This window comes from Trichechus manatus, unplaced genomic scaffold (genome assembly GCF_000243295.1).
Source record: "Trichechus manatus latirostris isolate Lorelei unplaced genomic scaffold, TriManLat1.0 scaffold00028, whole genome shotgun sequence".
NCBI classification, from domain to species: domain Eukaryota; kingdom Metazoa; phylum Chordata; class Mammalia; order Sirenia; family Trichechidae; genus Trichechus; species Trichechus manatus.
The window spans coordinates 22,168,368-22,187,357 of record NW_004443964.1 but is presented as its reverse complement, the minus strand read 5'-3'; the positions used below and the strand labels follow the sequence as shown (position 1 = coordinate 22,187,357).

General features: G+C 36.6%; 1 protein-coding gene across 4 annotated transcripts in view; it reads right to left on the bottom strand.

Annotated features, from left to right (window-relative positions):
• Positions 1–18,990, bottom strand: part of GPATCH8 (G-patch domain containing 8) — a 111,697-nt gene that overhangs the window by 41,507 nt on the left and 51,200 nt on the right. For 3 of the 4 annotated variants that reach the window (XM_012554945.1, XM_004374291.2, XM_023729405.1), the window contains 2 exons: positions 5,508–5,575; positions 4,755–4,841 (listed from right to left, as the gene is read on the bottom strand). The exons of the other annotated variant lie outside the window; for it this stretch is intronic. In XM_012554945.1, the coding sequence (XP_012410399.1) occupies positions 4,755–4,841; positions 5,508–5,534 (114 nt within the window). In that variant the 5' untranslated portion in view covers positions 5,535–5,575. The remainder of the gene's footprint in view (positions 1–4,754; positions 4,842–5,507; positions 5,576–18,990) is intronic. 4 annotated transcript variants of the gene reach the window in all.

Sequence of the window (18,990 nt, the reverse complement as noted above, 5' to 3'; positions counted from 1 at the left end):
AAAAAAGGTTGAGAAGTTAGAGGGTTGACATGTTGTGGGGTTGTTAACCAATGTCATAAAACAATATGTGTACTACTGTTTCATGAGAAACTATTTTTTCTGTTAAGCCTTCACCTGAAGTACAATTAAAAAAAAAAAGTTAATGATGATGAAAAAATAGGGGTAGAAATAGTGAGAATGCTGACACAATGTGAAGAATGTAACGTAACCAGTGGCACTGATCTGTACATGCAGAATTGTTGAATGGGTGTATGTTTTGTTGTACACATTTTCACCAAATTTTTTTTTTTTACATTGGAAACAAAGTTTGCATGCATACACTGTAAAGGATCTTTCACTGATCTATTTAAAGTACTGGTATAAACAATAAAGATGTTGAAAAATGGAAAAAGAAGAAGAAAACTAACTCCGTTTACTCCCTTTCAAACTTAGTTATTGTTGTAATTAATTCTAATTCCCTTATATATTTTTTTTAATTCCACAGGAAATTATTTCTTATAGAATTCTTATTTTAAGTTTACCGAATTACTTATCATTTTCTATAGTCATCATGCCTTCTTGTATCTCAGACATTATTCCTGGGATCACCTTCCTTCTGAAGTATATTCCTTATCATTCTCTTTAGTGAGGGTCTCATCAAATTTAGTGAATTCTCATAGCTTTTGTCTGAAAATACCTTTATTTCACCCTCATTCTTGAAACACATTTTATTTGGTATATAACGCTAGGTTGGCAGTTACTTTCTCTGCCAATATCATTCCACCATCTCTTGTCTTCCAGAAGACAGGTGTTGAAAAGTCAGCAATTGGTCTATTTACTCTTTTAGAGAAAATCTTGTTTTCACTAGATGTTCTCTTCGACTTTGGTACCCTGCAGTTTCAAAAGGCTGTGTATAGATATGGATTTCTTTTTATTTATCCTGCTTGGAATTCTTTGGGCTTCTTGAATCTGAATTTTAGTGTTTTTTGCTGAGTGCTGAAAAATTGCTAGCCATTAGCTCTTCAATACTGTTTCTGTCCATTATTTCCCTTTCTTCTGGAATTCCATTCTTTATGTTAGAACTTCTCACTCTATATTCCACGTCTCTTAACTTCTCCTTCACAATTCCACTGTTGTTTCTCTGTGCTACAGTCTACATAATTTCTTCTGACTTTTTTCAATCTCCCAATTCTTTCTAAAGCTTGTTTATTTACCTTTTAAGCCTACTTACTGAGTTGTTGACTGATCTTTTCTTCTATGTAAGTTCTATTTGATACTTTCTTAGGTTTGTGTGCGTGCGTGTGTGTGTGCGCGTGTGTGTGCACGCGTATATTGCCTAGGATGAAGGACCATTCCTCCAGAGAAGATCTGCATTTGTTTCTGTTAGATGTCTGGGGAAACATCTGTCTGGGATAACTTTAAATTCATAACATGAGGTGTTCTGAAATATCAAATATAAAGTGAGGACTGGCGTGTCTCAGGAATGGTTTGTGCCCCCGGTTCTGCCCAGGGCCAATAACTTTCCTCCTATAGGAAAGTAGAGGTGAGACAGGTTAACTTATGGTTCATATTTACATTGAGACTATAGCTCTTTGTGGTCCCAGCTTTATAAAGAGTATCTGTTAAATTCTCTACACTAAGAAGGCTCTGTACTTTTTTCCAGGTTTGGCAAATGCCATGCCCTCAGGGAAAAATGATTTCACTGCTCAATTTACCTCATTAGATTTTAGCCTAACTCCTCAATATCTCACCCACTCTTAGATGCTTTTAAGAAGTTTTTTTTAAAAAAAAAAAAAAAAAACCTAGCACTTTTAGTTATTTTCTGTAGGACTGGTCCAAAAGTTTTTAATGGTTTAAAGATTTTCAGCTATAAACCTTTAAAAAACCTTGATTTCAAAATCATATACTTTGTCACTTGAAGCTACGCTACTCAATAAAAATGATGATGTTACAGGGAAAAAAAATTGAAAAAAGTGGATTTTGCACTAGGGAACACATATCTTTCTCACCAAATCCATGCCTAAAGAGGTAAAATGCATCTTGTGGCTAAACCAAATATTTCTGCAAACGCCTTGGTTCAGTAGCAACAAAGAAAGGATATTTGATACTAGAACCTGAGGTGACTGTTTCCAGTTGCTGAATAACCTAAAATAAGCTCTGAGATCTAAAGAATGTACGGTTCATAATGCTGCCACAGTTAGCAACCACATAATAGCCTTGTTTAAGCAATAAAATAATTGTGCTCAGGTAAGAGGTTCTGAATAATTAAAGGCACCATATTTAGTACACTTTTCAAACTCAGTATTTAAAGGTAGAAAACAAAATTCCACAAAAGCTACAAGGAGGCTCATATAGTCATCCGATATAATACTGAGGAGGAAAGAGAAGGGCATCTAGGCTACCAATTGTATTAAAGAAATAAATGGCATCTCACAGCTGCTACTTCTACAGTCTCTTTGCATCACTGCTTGGGGTATATAATAATGAGGCAGGAGAAACACCAATTTCTTGACTCACAATCATCTAGAATCTTAAAATAATTAATTTCAACTCTAGATAATATAATACAATACAATACAATACAATATAATATAATATAATCACTTAAAGAGATCCAGATAGCCATAAAAATTCAAAACAGAAGCACACATCTTCAAGTCCTCGGATGTTGTTGTCAGGTGCCATCCAGTCAGTTCTGATTCATAGCAACCCTATGTACCACAGAACGAAACACTGCCCAGTCCTGCGCCATCCCCATAATTGTTATGCTTGAGCTCCCTGTTGTAGCCACTGTGTTAATCCATCTTGTTGAGGGTCTTTGTCTTTTTCGCTGACCCGCTAATGATGTCCTTCTCCGGGGATTGGTCCCTCCTGACAAAGTGTCAGGACTTGGATAGTTGTCATAATTTATGCTTGATTTTTATATACCTTAACAAATAAAGGAAATAATAGATCCTTGCTTTCCAGGACTACAAAAACTTGATTCTTATGGCCTCAGGTTGGTACATTACCCCTTTCCCTCAGTCTCACCAATTTAGGGAATTCAAGACATTGAGCTAAATTTACAGGCAGTTAAAAGCAGTTGTGACACACTACAGGGGAAGTCAGCACTACTAGACTAAACCAAAGCTAAGAAATTTCCTGAATACAATCAAACACTCTGAGGGACAGAGGAACAGGGGTAGGGGCCAGGGGACCATGCTTTCAGGGGACATTTAGGTCAACTGGCGTAACAAAGCTTATTAAGAAAATATTCTGCATCCTACTTTGGTGAGTGGCGTCTGGGATCTTAAAAGCTTGCAAGCGGCCATCTAAGATGCATCAATTGGTCCCAACCACCTGGAGTAAAGGAGAATGAAGAACACCAAAGACACAAGGAAAGTATTAGCCCAAGAGCAGAAATGGCCACATAAACCAGAGATTTCATCAGCCTGAGACCAGAAGAACCAGGTGGCGCCCGACTACCACCAATGACGACCCTGACAGGGAACACAAGAGAGAGTCCCGGATGGAGCAGGAGAAAGGTGGGGTGCAGAACTTAAATTCTAGTAAGAAGACCAGACTTAATGGTCTGACTGAGACTGGAGGAACCCCAGAAAACACGGCCCCTGGGTTCTCTATCAGCCCAGAACTAAAACAATTTTCAAGGCCAACTCTTCAGACAGGGATTGGATTGGACTGTGGGACATAAAGTGATACTCGTGAGGAGTGTGCCTCTTAGCTCAAGTAGATACAAGAGACTAAACGGGCAGTTTCTGTCCAGAGGTGAGATGGGAAGGCAGAGAGGGTTAGGAGCTGGTTGAATGGACATAGGGAATCAGGGGTGGAAAGGCGGAGTGTGCTGTCACAGTATGGGGAGAGCAATTAGAGTCATATAACTATGTATAAAATTTGTACGAGACTAACTTGAATCGTAAACTTTCATTTAAAGTACAATAAAAAAAAAAAAAAGTAGCTGTGAGACTTTACAAGGTGCCTTACAGGCCTTATAAACTCACATAACTGATAGGCTATGGCTTCGTTTTTTCTCCTCCTACCTGTTATGCTAGAAAATATTCTTATCAATAAATCCCTTTTTTGTCTTCCCAACCTAAGTATCATGACTAAAATCAGTTCTATATGATAACCTAACTAAACCAGTCTTTATCTTCAAATTTATCTATTTTGTGGCAGAGACTGGGAACTCTTAAAACACCTCAAAAGGCAAGTTCCCTAATCGGCCTTTTTGAAAGCTAATTTGCAACACATCTGAAGATCCAGAGTTTTCTACAGCTACCTCCTTCAAAAAGAAAAATTCAACTTAATACTTCCATGTGACAGAATCTCTGCTTTAGAACTGAGTTTAATTAACAATGAACAAAAAGTTTTCAATTTATTGTTATTCTTAAAATACCTCACCCATTTAAAAAAAAAAAAAAAAGCAAAGTCTTATCAGTAGGTATCAAGCAAAAAAAAGCAAAGTCTTATCAATAGCTTTCAAAGGACTCTTAAGTAACATTTTTTACTGCTACTGATTGACTGACTACACGTGGCAGGTATTGTGTTTTCAAATACTAACTAATGAAATCTTCCTAATATACTTACAAAGTAGGTATTATTATCTCTGTAGTTTTTACAGAAGCAATAAATAGGAAAGTAACAGACATCTGATATCTAATAATTTCTACCAAATGTCAAAAAAAATACTGTTGTCGACAAAGATACTATTGACCAAAAATGACTATCTCTCCTTCAGTGTGAGCACCCCACTTGCAAGAATAGATTCATTTAAGTACCTTGTACTTTTGTCTCAGCTCTTCCGTATCTTCTTTTTCTACCTCTAGGACACGACGCCGTTCGGTAGCATCTTCAGCATAATCGAGCTTAACAAAAAGATATAATTAGTCTTCATTCCTAAAGTACCTCAGAATTAGCTATGAAAAAGTCATCTGCACAACTACAGCACTGTCTGGAAACAAAAAACTTTGCATTTTGCTCATCTACCTCTTGCTTTATTGTCACTCCACGGAGAAAACAGCACTCAAAATAATTTACTGATCACTTCACGCTGGTGGTTCCCAATAGGCACATTTGTTGATACATGAAAGATTTCAATGTTCAATGCCAAAGAATTAGGAGTAAATGGGAAAAATATTTTAGGCAATAAAAAGCAAGTATCACAGGTGACTGTTGTACACGGCTCTAGAAGCGCAAAGCTTTTACCAGAGCAAATATTTTAAGAGTTGAACAACACTGCCTACTGAAATGAGCCCCCAGTGTCTGAATCTAAGTTTGATTTTGCCATGCTGTATAAGCCTGGGCAAACTACTCAACTTCTTTATGCCTCAGTTAAAGCAGGGGCATTATTTATTATCTACCTGCCTCAAAGGTAGCACTAAATGAGAATGTAAAATAGTATTTCAAAATTGTTGAAAGAAAAATATTAAAACTACAATTCCATCTACTAAGTGTATTCTTGCATTGGCATCTGAATTTGGAATATCAGTTTTAAATCCCATAAAACAAGTGCGTTAATAAGATTAATTTACCTCCATTTCCATGCGACCCATGCCCATGACATCATACTTGACAACGATCGGGATAGGATCTGTTCTCCCTGTAACAGGAACATATAATCAAGGTAAGACATAAAGCCAAGCCAAACAACTTATTTTACACATTGGGTTTGGGTGGTTAGAGATCTTGCCTTGGAGTGCAGAGACCAGAAAGCTACAGTGAACCAAACACAAGCCATTCTCACAGCTTACACCCAAACCTATTTCTTCCAGTTTAAACCCAACTAACCACTTTGGCTGACTTCTAGTTGGGGATAATTTCATTTTACTACGGCAAAATTAAATTACTAAGAAACACAAAGCACTTCAAGCAATGACACTAGGAGGTTTAAAATCAAAATTTTTTTAAAAAAGATCCCAAAATAACCTCCCATCATGAATCACTTCACTCTTACTACCTACTGACATCCTCCCATACACACTTTTTAACTGGTAATAAATACATCAACTGATATGCTTAAATCAAAAAGGTACATTTTCAAACATGATGCAAGAAAACTATAATTGCAACTCAGTATATTTAATATTTTTGTTTGATTTCAAAAGATAGTTTACAATTAAATGAGGCTGTGAAAAATTTAAATGAAAAGCAACAGTTAGTTGCTTTTAGGAACGAAGAACTTTTTTATTTTTTAAACTACTGCTCTGAGGTCCTATTTCCCAGACTGGATTTAACACTGGCAAATGGCAATCGGTAAGCTGTGAAAAGGACTAGTTGCGAAGAAAATTGACTTTAAACTAATCAATCTATGCTGGAGAATTTTTTTTTAAATGTATATTTAATCCACTCATAACCAGCCAAACAAAGCAAAATGGGGCAGACAAGCACTTTACTACCACAGCTGTTTTACATCACAACTTGCGCTGTTTATTGTGATGTAAGCCCACTGAAAAGAGGACTTACCTTATCCGTTGTACACCTTTAGTGAAAAAACACAATGTTTACTTCCCTCATCATTTCACTCAGGCTGGTGTAAACAATTGGTTTTTTTGTTCGTTTGTTGGTTTTGTTATATACACGTATATATTATACCTTTGGGCTAAAAACTGAGTTTTGCCTGGCTAAATCTGAGGTATTACCAAAAAAAAAAATTTTTTTTTTTTAAATTATAAGTACCATGATTGTGACTGGGACTGATCCTGGGAAAAAAGAAGACACCATTTTCAAAATGACAGGCAACCACTTGTACTCAGTTGCTTTTTATTTGTGAGATTATTTTTGTCTTAAAAAGTAATGAAAAACGAATTCAGAAGTTTAACTCTTATCACCAATATCCCATCATTGCTTTTCAACAATAAATAGGGATATAATTAGAAACAATTATCATAGTGAAAAAAAAAGTTTAAATAAAGCATCTCATGCCATCAAAAAAAAAAGTTCTAGAATACAGCCTTCTTTTAGGTACTAACAAAGACGGCCAGTTAAAGAAACAAAAATGCATTACTACCTTATGCCCAATGGTATAATAAATAAGCAGTGACTGCAATCTTTAGCAAAAGGACCAAATTAAAGACAGGTTATAAAAATGACTTCCTAGGTGCAATATCACTTTCATAACATCTCAATCAGGGATTTACTGGTAAAAACAAACAGTCCAATGGAACAATTGAAAAGAAATGTCAAAGGAATTTACTTTTCTTTGGTGGGGGGATCGTTTTTGGTCTACCGGAATTTTTTTGTTTTGCAAGAATCAAGAAAAAGTTTTGGTACAAATTCATTACCTCTGTAAACCCCCGTTTATAAACTCTGCATTAGTACTTTTGCCTTCTAAGGCAGTCAAAGTTTGTTTTATTTATAAATCGCAGTAGCAAGTGCTAGTGCCCATTACATTGTGGGGAAATCAAGTTTTGACAGTATTAGAATTTAATGTTTTAACTGATTTTTTTTTTTTTGGCAGTTCTAACACAAACAAACAATCCCTTCTTAACATTACCCTTTAATGAACAAGGATCAGACAAGTTGCATAAGGAAAGGAAAGGAAAGGAAAATGAAAAAGACCAAGCAGAAGGATGAAGGCTACAACAGAGAAAGTAAGCCTAACATATTGGTGCACTGATGACAAAAGGAGTAATTCAGTCTGAAAATAAAAAATTACCACTGCTAAGTTTACCATCACCACAACAAGTCCAGGATCATAATGCTGTAAAAAAGAAACACCATTTGTTAGGCAGAAACCATCAGGGTAGGAAATAGGCCTTCTAGCAGGCAGACAGGATGGGGGTAAAGTAACAATTGGGCTTTGTCCCTCCCCCAATTTCAGCTGGGGACAGAGGAAGAACATTCTGTGCTGCAGCAGCTGTTTCCATACTGGTAGGACTAGGGTGTGAGATTTTTGTACTGTTACTTGAGAACATGAACCTTCTCCTTTTCAATAATGCAGGGAAAGGAAAGAGGCCAGTTTAGAGCGAGAAAACTAGCCAGAGCTTCCAATCTCTCATTTTGGTAAATCAGTATTGGGGCCCAAGGTGAGACTTTTCCTTAAAGAAAATACATCAAAGACTCAATTAGATCAATGGGACATTGATCAAGCTATTTGCTTCATAAAAGAACTCTATGGGGATAATGCAGGCAGGGAGGGTGGAGTCCTCAGACCTTCCCCAAAAATATAACAATTTAAGAGGCCTGGAAAATAACCTTACAACTTCAGTGCGTGGAAAACTTATGTGTATTTGAGTTCTGTTATGAATAAATAAAACTCTTTAAGTGGCTCTCCTTAGAATTTTGCTTCCTCTTGATGAACAGTCTTCCCAGGCCTGCCAACATCTTTCTTTCTGCACACAACAAAGCCAAGCTTTGGAGACCAGGAAGTCCAGAGAAAGTAGCCATCAAAAAGGCTGTCGCATTTACAATTAGTCCACTCAGAGGCAACTCACAGAAAATAAACAGCCTGGCTTTTCAAAGTCCTCTGAAGGTGACATTACTGACCAGGCCAAGCAGTAATTTCTTTCCATAATTACAAAGGCTCCAAAACAAGAAAAAAATCCCAGAGGGAAAAAACACTGACCAACACATACAGGAAGAGGCTGCACCATAAAATAAATAAATATAAATAAATAAATTCCCCTCAATTTACTGATTTGCTACCAGTGGTAAATCCTGTCATAAAAAAACATGAATAACAACTTACAGTGATACCTTTTCAAAAGGTAGGTAGCACTAGAATGTCTGCCAACAGGATATTTTCTAGAAACTTAATTTCCTTTTAAAATGAAATTAACTAAATCTAGGCTCCCTGTTTCTTGGTTTCTTTTAAAGGGAACAAATATATTTTAGAATCCATTAAATTATCAGGAATATTTTTGTTTTTATTTTTTCACTCCAAAGGAGGCAACTTCAACCAGAATATTAAATACTCTCCTTAGAAGAAATTGTCTTCCTTGGCTTAAGCTCAATAGACAATATGACTGTAATCTGGCCAACTGGAAAGGGAAAGAAAGAAGAAAACACATACTAAATCTAGACTGTGCCAATACTAATGAATTCATGTGATGGGGGAAAAAAACCCTGGTATCCACAGTTTCTAAATAAAAACTTTAAATGATATTTCACTAATCAAATGGAATTATATTTTCTGTATTTTAAAAGACAGTTTCATTTCTACAATAACAAAAGTATCAAAATGCTCACACATGCAGCTCTTGCTAAAATGTGAAGGCATTATGACTTATAAGTGAAGAGAGAGTAAGGCCAAATAAAAAAACCCACTGATCACCTATAGCCACCCTGTTTCTAAGGACAACCCCTCATGAATCAGTTTTTATTTTAAAGCAGTAAGGATACACCAACCAACAGAATTGGCTCAAAAATTTAGATTGAAAAGAAATACTTTTTTATGGGGTAGTGGAAGAAACATTATTTTTAAAGAGACAAACTCTATGACTAGAATGACTGGGAAGAAAATATTAAGGAACAACCATATTCAAGCAGGGAAGTGGTGGTTCAGTGGTAAAATTATTGCCTTCCATGTGAGAGACCTGGATTTCACTTCCAGCCAATGCACCTCAAGTGCAGCTACCACCTATCTGTCAGTGGAGTCTTCCATGTTGCTCTGGTACTGAACACGCTTCAGTGGAGCTTCCAGACTAGGACAGACTAGGAAGAAAAGGCTGGCAATCTACTTCATAAAAATTAGCCAAGGAAAACCCTATGGATCACAATAGTCTGATCCCACTGTGTATGAGGTTACCAAGATTCAGGGGCCGACTTGACGACAGCTAACAATGACTGGTAACAATAACATAATCTAGTTATCAGCCATGCTTGAGAAACACAAGACATATGACTTCTCTATAGAAATAAATTAGAAATGAAGAAGCTTCCAAAGTGATTAAAACACTGGTTGGACTGTCAAGATGTAAGAACACTACAATTTATCTTTGCTGCCTTTCCCCTTGGAGTCTCTAGGTAGTGTAAACAGCTGCTAACTGAAAGATTAGAGGTTTGAGTTTACCCAGAGGTGCCTCAGAAGAAAGGCCTGGAGATCTACTTCTGAAAAATCAGCCACTGAAAACTCTATGGAGCATGGTTCTATGGGGTCACCATGAGTTACAATCACCTCGACAGCAATTAGCCTTTCTCCTTACAGTGAGTCATTCAATAACAAATACTTATTACAAACATTTATTGAGTTCCTACTACATACTAGACACTATTCTAGGCACTGGACATACAGCAGTGAATAAAACAAGGTCCTATACCTCATAAATTACCTGTAAGTAGGCAAAATAATAAAATCTTACCAATTTGAACTTCTAGCATGAGCGAGGATAAAAACAAAATATTTGTGGAGCCAACTGAAAAACAATTTAACAAGTTTTAAAATGCCTAAAATTGTCTTAAAAGATTGATCCTAGTAAAGTAGAAATACGAAAACCATCAAAAAGTCACAAAACCCAGTTTCAAAAGGCCATTAAACTGACAAAGGCAAAGAACCTGATATCCTGAAATCTATTTATTTCTTGCTTTAAGCAACTCAAATACATATGTGAAATCAAGAATGATAAAAAATTAGGAAGATGACTATTCACTGATTTACAGTATTCAAATAGGACTCTAAAATAAACCACGCTTATTTAAATATAATTTTATTTTATTATTTATTTTATTTTATTTATTAAAACAATGATTACATATATTACATATATCAATATATCCCAGAAACACTTGTTGTATTAAAAAATGGTACATCTATTTCCAAACCAAAGCTTCACTTTTACAGATTTCCCCTGAAAATGACAGTCTTCAGTGGCATGAAAACCATGATTACTTTCAGAATCATTTAGATATTTTTCTTAGTAACTGTAAGAATGTAACATATGCCACCAGTCAGGAAACACTATCTAGAAATATCAAGTATATTTATTATTCCCTACAGAGTTTTTAAGTTAAAAAAAAAAAAAAACAACAAAGAACTCCCTACTCAAAGCAGAATTCAAATTACCCAGTATTACAAAAATGAACTACAATTTATTCTTGCCATGGCCCGTTTAGTGACCTATGCAATAACCAGACTTATTTGATTTTCAAATATGGTTGTCTTTTAATGGGAACAGAAGTTTATTGTGACCTAAAAGAAACTCCATCCTTTTAACTTTCCAGAGTATCAAAGCTGGCTTTCTAGGATAAAACAATTGTATTTTAATCAATATAACCTAATATATTAATAAACAGGGACAAAGATGAGGCAAAAAGGCTGTAGTCAAACTGTTATACAATCAGAATGTTAATCCTAGAAAGGATTATCTCATCCAAGGATGACATGAGATCTTCGAGCCCTTAAAAGAGATAATAAAGAGAATTCATGAGGTATTTACAATTTAAAAAAAAAAAAAAAAACTCTAAAAGAAATCATACTTTTACTCAAAATAAGACTATTTCGGTAAAAATTATACCGATTTGCTGAAGGCTATCTCATTCAAACCACAATGCTAACACAAGACAAATGTATTTTTCAAATAGGAAAACTAATTTAATACGATTTTGGGGTAAAATAGTCCAAAACATGGGGCTTGGGAAAAAAACAATAAAAGGTCCTTAGTTCAAAAAAAAAGTTGGGTAACACTTTTGTGCCTTAGTTTTACTTAGTTTATATCCTGCATACCTGAGACATAGTACCCGGCACAGAACAGCATTTAATTAAAAAGTATTTGTTGAGTCAGAGAATGAATATGTTTACAGCGGGTCTCAAACTTTCTCAAGAATATTTAGTTATCATGGTGCTTTTCGTGTAACACTGTAAGATTCTGATGATTCATTTAACTTTCTTGTAATCAAGAAATTATTTTACCAAGTAGAACATACAACTATATTATACAGTTCCCTATCTCAAAAAATATGCAAGCTGTTATGCTGTTGTTGTTGTTAGGTGTTGTCGAGTCAGTTTCAACTCATAGCGACCCTATGTACAACAGAATGAAACACTGCCTGGTCCTGCACCATCCTCACAATCATTGTTGCAGCCACTGTGTCAATCCATCTCTTTGAGGGTCTTCCTCTCTTTCGATGACCCTTTACTTTACCAGAGTCTGGTCCCTCCTGATAAAATGTCTTAAGTATGTGGGATGAAGTCTTGCCATCCTCACTTCTAAGAAGCATTCTGGCTGTAGTTCTTCCCAGACAGATTTGTTGGTTCTACTGAAGTCCATGGTATATTCAGTATTCTTCACCAACACCATAATTCAAAGGCATCAATTCTTCTTCGATCTTCCTTATTCACTGTCCAGCTTTCGCATGCATATGAGGCGACTGAAAATACCATGGCTTGGGTCAGGAACACCTTAGTCCTCAAAGTGACATCTTTGGTTTTCAACACTTTGAAGAGGTCTTTTGCAGCAGAGTTTCCAAATGCAATATGTCATTTGACTTCCTGACTGCTGCTTCCATGGGCGTTGATTGTGGATCCAGGTAAAATGAAATCCTTGACTTTAATCTTGGCCCAGTTGTGAGGATTTCTGTTTTCTTTATGTTGAGGTGTAATCCACACTGAAGGCTGTAGTCTTGGACCTTCATCAGTAAGGGCTTCAAGTCCTCTTCACTTTTAGTAAGTAAGGTTGTGTCATCTGCATATCCCAAGTTGTTAATGAGTCTTCCTTCAACCCTGATGCCGCGTTCTTCACATAGCCCAGCTTCTCAGATTATATGCTCAGCATACGGACTGAATAAATAAGGTGAAAGGATACGACCCTGACACACATCTTTCCTGATTTTAAACTATGCAGTATCCCCCCTTGTTCTGTTTGAACAACCGTCTCTTGGTCTATGTACAGGTTCCTCATGAGCACAATTAAGTGTTCTGGAATTGCCATTCTTCGCAATGTTATCAATAATTTGTTACGATCCATGCAGTCGAATGCCTCTGCATAGTCAATAAAACACAGGTAAACATCTTTCTCTGCTTTCAGCCAAGATACATCTGACATCAGCAATGATATCCCTTGTTCCATATCCTTTTCTGAATCTGGTGTAAATTTCTGGCAGTTCCCTGTCAATGTAATGCCACAACCATTACATGTGGCAAAATTTTACTTGCATGTGATATTAATGATATTGTTTGATGATTTCCACATTCCATTGGATCATCTTTCTTTGGAATGAGCACAAATATGGATCTCTTCCAGATGGTTGGCCAGGTAGCTGTCTCCCAACTTTCTTGGCAGAGACAAGTGAGCACTTCCAGCACTGCATCTGTTTACTGAAATATCTCAACTGGTATTGCGGCAATTCCTGAAACCTTGTCCTTCACCAATGTCTTCAGTGCAGTTTGGACTTCTTCCTTCAATACCATCAGTTCTTGATCATATGCTACCTCCTGAAATGGTTTTGAGTTTTGTATTACTGTTTATTAGAAGCTGGTTAATTTTCTGCCATCACTCATTAGCAGTCATAGGAAAGCAGCATCAAATGTTTAAGAAAAAATTACAGGAGAAAGAACTTACACTTAGGAAAATACTTTTTTTTTTTTTTTTAATCTAAGAATGTGGTTGTAACTGATCTCAGGGCTGAAAAATCTCAATTTAGCCCTCATAATAATGCTGCTTTCCAGGGAATTAGATTAGGGCAAGTGGTCTATTAGAAATTCTGAAAACATTTTTCCTCTTTCTAAAAAGCAGCTCCTAGCAAAAAGTAATTGTCTAAACTCAAGTATCTAGTACACTCCTATGCACATGCAGGCAGACCAAAAACTACTTTTGAACTTCAATCTATGTGGATGTGTTATTTTTAATTTTTTAATGTGGATATGTTTTAATTAAAGAGTTCCAAAAGAATGTGCTTTTGTAAAGAGTAGCACCCTGGAACTCAAGGGATCTGAACTACATTAATTGGACATGTGGCTTATTATCTGGGCTAAATTCATTATTCAAAAAACAGGAGTTAGACAGAAGTAACCCTTTGGTGATCCAATTATTTTCTGCTTTGAATTTTTTGTTGATACTATGTGTTTTCATTAATGGAAGCATGCTGGATCATTGAGTGTGTCTGAATTTTTGGTAGGTAGTATGGATTTTTTTTTTCTTGCTCCCTCCCACAAGCCTACCCTAAGTCTTTAGTGGTACATATGAAGTACCACTAATTATACCCCAGAGTCCCCACTGGGTCTATTGGTACATATGTGCAACAAATAAAAAATTTCAAATTTCTATTTTTCCTACCAAAATTCAGACGCTTCAAACAATACCCTGTAAAAACAGTAATTTGCGGCACACACCAGTTTCTCCAGTTTCAAACAATCATAAAGGCCCCTGCCTTGCTGCAGCACGTACTGTCCAATAGTACAGCAGCTTCCCAATAAACCCCAGAGGCTGAAAGAGTTCATGGTTGCTATATGTACAGCCAGGCACGAAAGGGATAATGGTCTCTAATGTTCATTTCAATTCCAAAGTTGGAAGAGTGGAAAATATGTCAGTAGAAAATATTTGGGGGAATTATGTAGATGGTGGTCAGTCCTGTAGTACTGTAATAATCCATTGCCTTCATGGAGTTGTATTCTCTAACTACTGTTTTCCTTAACTACACTGAGAATTTTTTTTTACTATTCCAGGATCACTCTACAGCCCACTCTGTAACTCCAGCTTCCCTTAAACTGCTCCTCCTGTACTCTCCATAGCACCCCCATTTCATCTTTATTCTTTCTGTATTTTTTCTAAGTAGTCCCTCAAAAAAGCTGGGTTGCAAAATCTCAATTCTCCAATAAGAGATATATCTAAACACTTGTGTGACAGAGTCTGAGTCTCAGCATCCTCCCCTGCAAAATGGAGATGCTCGCCTCACTTTCAAGACTGGCAAAAAGAGATAACAAATGGAAGATGATTTGTAAACTATAAATCACTACATAGAATGTTGTTACACTCTAACTCAGTCACTTCCTCAAGTCTTCAGAAAACAAAAAATAAATTAGTCTTCTTTTTTTTCCCCCCTCCAAATTTGGCGTTTTTGAAAATCAATACCTTAAAATTAAAGATACTGTAATACAGGAGCTGTGATAAATTCTAATGTTTTACATACAACCTGGTGGTAATTAAACAGCACTGGTTAAGCACTCAGCTGCTAACCAAAGTTTGACAGTTCAAACCCACCAGCTGCTCTGTGGGAGAAAGATGTGGCGGTCTGCTTCTCTAAAGATTACAGCCTTGGAAACCCTGTGCGGCAGCTCTACAGGGTTGCTATAAGTTGGAACAGACTTGACAGCAACAGGTTTGGATTTTGTTTACTTACAGATGGAGAAAAATTATTATCCAGGATCAATAATTAAAATATAACCTAACAGTCATTCTCAGATATCATTCCACTAACAAAATGAGTGACTATTGAGTTTGAAAAGTAATAGTACACAAATATTAAGTGCAAGTCAAAAGAATGAATTCAGAGAAGCATAATTTAGCAAGACCTTCTCCAAATTAGGAGCCCTGGTGGCAGACTGGTTAAGAGCTTGGCTGCTAACCAAAAGGTGGGCAGTTTGAATCCACCAGCCGCTCCTTGGAAACCCTGTGGGGTAATTCTACTCTGTCCTATTGGGTCGTTATGAGTCGGAACCAACTTGACAACAACAGGGTTTGTTTGTTTGTTTTTTCCCTCCAAATTAAACATGCAGTACAGATCACCTAAGAAAATTAATTTAGTCTAAGCAAAATAGAATAAAGCATTATTAAAATGCTTACTATTTCACTATTACCTCACCTGGAAGACGACAGCACATATGTATGTACACATACTAGGTGGCAAAAGGTATTAATCCATAGTATGTCAAATCTGTAGTAGATGAAGTCCATGCAGAATATAAAAGTTCAGAAAGTTAAGTATATGAAAATTACTCACAAATCACTCTTATCTCCTTTAATAGCCCAGAGATCTTAGGTTCTTGGAGATTTTGTTTTCCAGCTCTGGTAATTCTATGATTCTATAAACTTTGAAAGTATTTTTGTCTTGTTTACCATTGTTATGTGACCCTAATTCCTCTCCCTATACTGTGACAGCACACTCCTCCTTTCTACCCTGGATTTTCCGTGTCCATTCAACCAGCTCCTGACCCTCTGTGCCTTCTCATCTCACCTCCAGACAGGAGCTGCCCATTCAATCTTATGTATCTACTTGAGCTAAGAAAGCACATTCTTCACAAGTATCATTTTATGTCCCATAGTCCAGTCTAATCTTTGTCTGAACAGTTGGCCTCAGGAATGGTTTTAGTTCTGGGTTGACAGGAGAGTCCGGGGGCCACACTTTCCGGGGATCCTCCAGTCTCAGTCAGACCATTAAGTCTAGTCTTTTTACTAGAATTTGAGTTCTGCACCCCACTTTTCTCTTGCTCCATCAGGGACTCTCTGTTGTGTTCCCTGTCAGGGTGGTCACTGGTGGTAGCTGGGCACCATCTAGTTCTTCTGGTCTCAGGATGATACAGTCTCTGGTTTATGTGGCCCTTTCTGTCTCTTGGGCTAATACTTGGACATGTTACTTTGGACATGTTATCAGGAGGGACCAGTCCCTGGAGAAGGACATCATGCTTGGTAAAGTAGAAAGTCCGTGAGAAAGAGAAAGACTTTCAATGAGCTGGATTGACAGTGGCTGCAACAATGAGCTCAAACATAGCAACGATTGTGAGGATAGCACAGGACTAGACAATGTTTCGTTCTGTTGTACACAGGGTTGCTATGAGTTGGAACCAACTCAACAGCACCGAACAACAACACATAAGAGTTTCATGCAAATTAACCCAGGGCAAAAAGTCCATAAGTAACCAGACAGGAAATAACATAAAGTCAGGCTAAGGATAAGACTATAAAGAAAAATAAATAGCATTATACTACTTCAGACCAAAAATCACTAATCCATTTTAGATGAGGAAAAGAGCTGTCTAGCCTACTTGCTATAATGAAGGTAATTTTTAAAGAAGCCTATTTTATTCATATAGTCCAAAGCAATGTTTTTCTAGCCGTGGTCCATTACACTTGCATCAGAATATTACCTGGGAGGCTTGCTGAAAATACAATTTCCTGAACTCCACCCTAGGCCTGCTGAATTGTGCTAGCTGGGAATCTGTATTTTTAACAAGCATCCAAGATGTTTCTGATGCTCACTAAAGTTTGAGAACCATAAGTCTACTGGAAAAAGTACTGGAGTAGAAGTCAGAAGATTTGTGCCATAAACACAACTCCCATCCTTAGAGGTTTGACCACCGGCAAACAATCTCTTAAGTGGCAATATCTCCTATTCTACATATTGGACAGGAAAATGAGGTAGTATACAGATACATAAAACATATATGCTATCATGTTTAATTCCCAAAGCATCCCTCAAATCTTTTTAAAATATAAGTATACTGAGGGTATACAGCAAGGTCACAGTTGCAGAGATGGGATTTAAACCCAGGTGAAATTCCACATCAGGTGTCACAAACTGGTAACCTGTGTGTCAAATACATGTATATTTTTACCCTATACTATTTTAGATTTTGAGCCAACTTTTATCAATCAGAAAATTTTGCAGAAAAATCTGGATTTCTGGCTTCCTTTTAAAAAATTCAGAATCTGGCCAACACTGAGACTACATTCCTACATGGCAACAATCAGCAGATGAGTGGCAGTTATTCTTCTCTAGACATGGCCACAGCTCACACCACTTCCTATTATTTCACTCAGTCAGCTTCAACTGTTTATGTTACCACCTGGACCCAACAGGCATCTGAGTTTGCAATTCCTACTCCAAAGCCTATGTTCTTTGCTCCCTCCCCTGAGCTCCCACCAGAATTTATCTGTAACTCTCCTTTGGTGGCTATCTACCTCACAGGGTAGCTTGGGAAGACTGAGGAAAGACTTGATTTAAAAGTAATGTAATAAACCACATTTATACATAAAATATAATTTTTTTCCCTCTTTTCTAAACGTGTAAGTCTCATTTCAAATTTTGGTAGTAATTTTTTAATGGACTTTTTTTTTTTTTAGCTTTTTTCTTAATAGATTTCTTACAAAACATACTTTTTACTGTGTTATTATCATTTTTACATTTGGTCCTACTTTAAAATACCAGTGCTGCTCGTGGAAGAATGAAGAGATTCCCAAAGAAGAAACTAGCCCACAGGACTAATAGTCCACAGAACCACATAAGAACCACATAGGCTCTTCTAACCTGAGACCAGAAGAACTAGATGGTGCCTGGCTACCACTATTGACCATTCTGACCAGGGACACAACAAAAGGTCCAGATAGAATGGGAGAAAAGTGTAGAAAAAATTCAAATTCCTAAAAAAGGCCAGACCTACTGGACCAATAGAGACTAGAGGAACCCCAGAGACTACTGTCCTAAGATACCCTTTGAACTTGGAACTGAAGCTATTTCTAGAGATCACCTTTCAGCCAAATAACAGATTGGCTTATTACACCCATGAGTAATGTGCTCCCTTAAACAACCAACTATATGAGACCAAATGGTCAACATTTACCCAAAAGTGAAGACGAGAACACAAGGAGGGGAAGGGAAGCTAGATCAATGAAAACCGAACAAACGGAGTGGAAATAAATGAGAATGCTGACACATTATGAAAATTATAAACGTCATGAAACAATTTGTATAAAAATTGTTAAACAGAAACCTAATTTGTTGTATAAACTTTCACCTAAAACACAATATTTAAAAAAAAGAACGAAGAGACTCCACTAACCCAGACACCTGTGCTGTATGTATATACTAGCATAGTTAGGCAGATGTGAAGTAGTTGCTTGCTTCCTTATTCTCACAATCTGAGATTTTTCACTTGTTAAATCATACAAGAAATAAACTGAAATCCTAAATTAAGTTGTTCAATTCTCTATTAAGCCCTCATAGTACCTTTAACTTCAGTTATGATAATCATTATACCACAATACATTTACTTGTTATATCTGTCTCCCTATTAGACATGAGCTTTGGAGGGCCAAGGCAATTTCTTATCCATGAACTCTTAAGACTTAGTACAGACCTGGCACAATA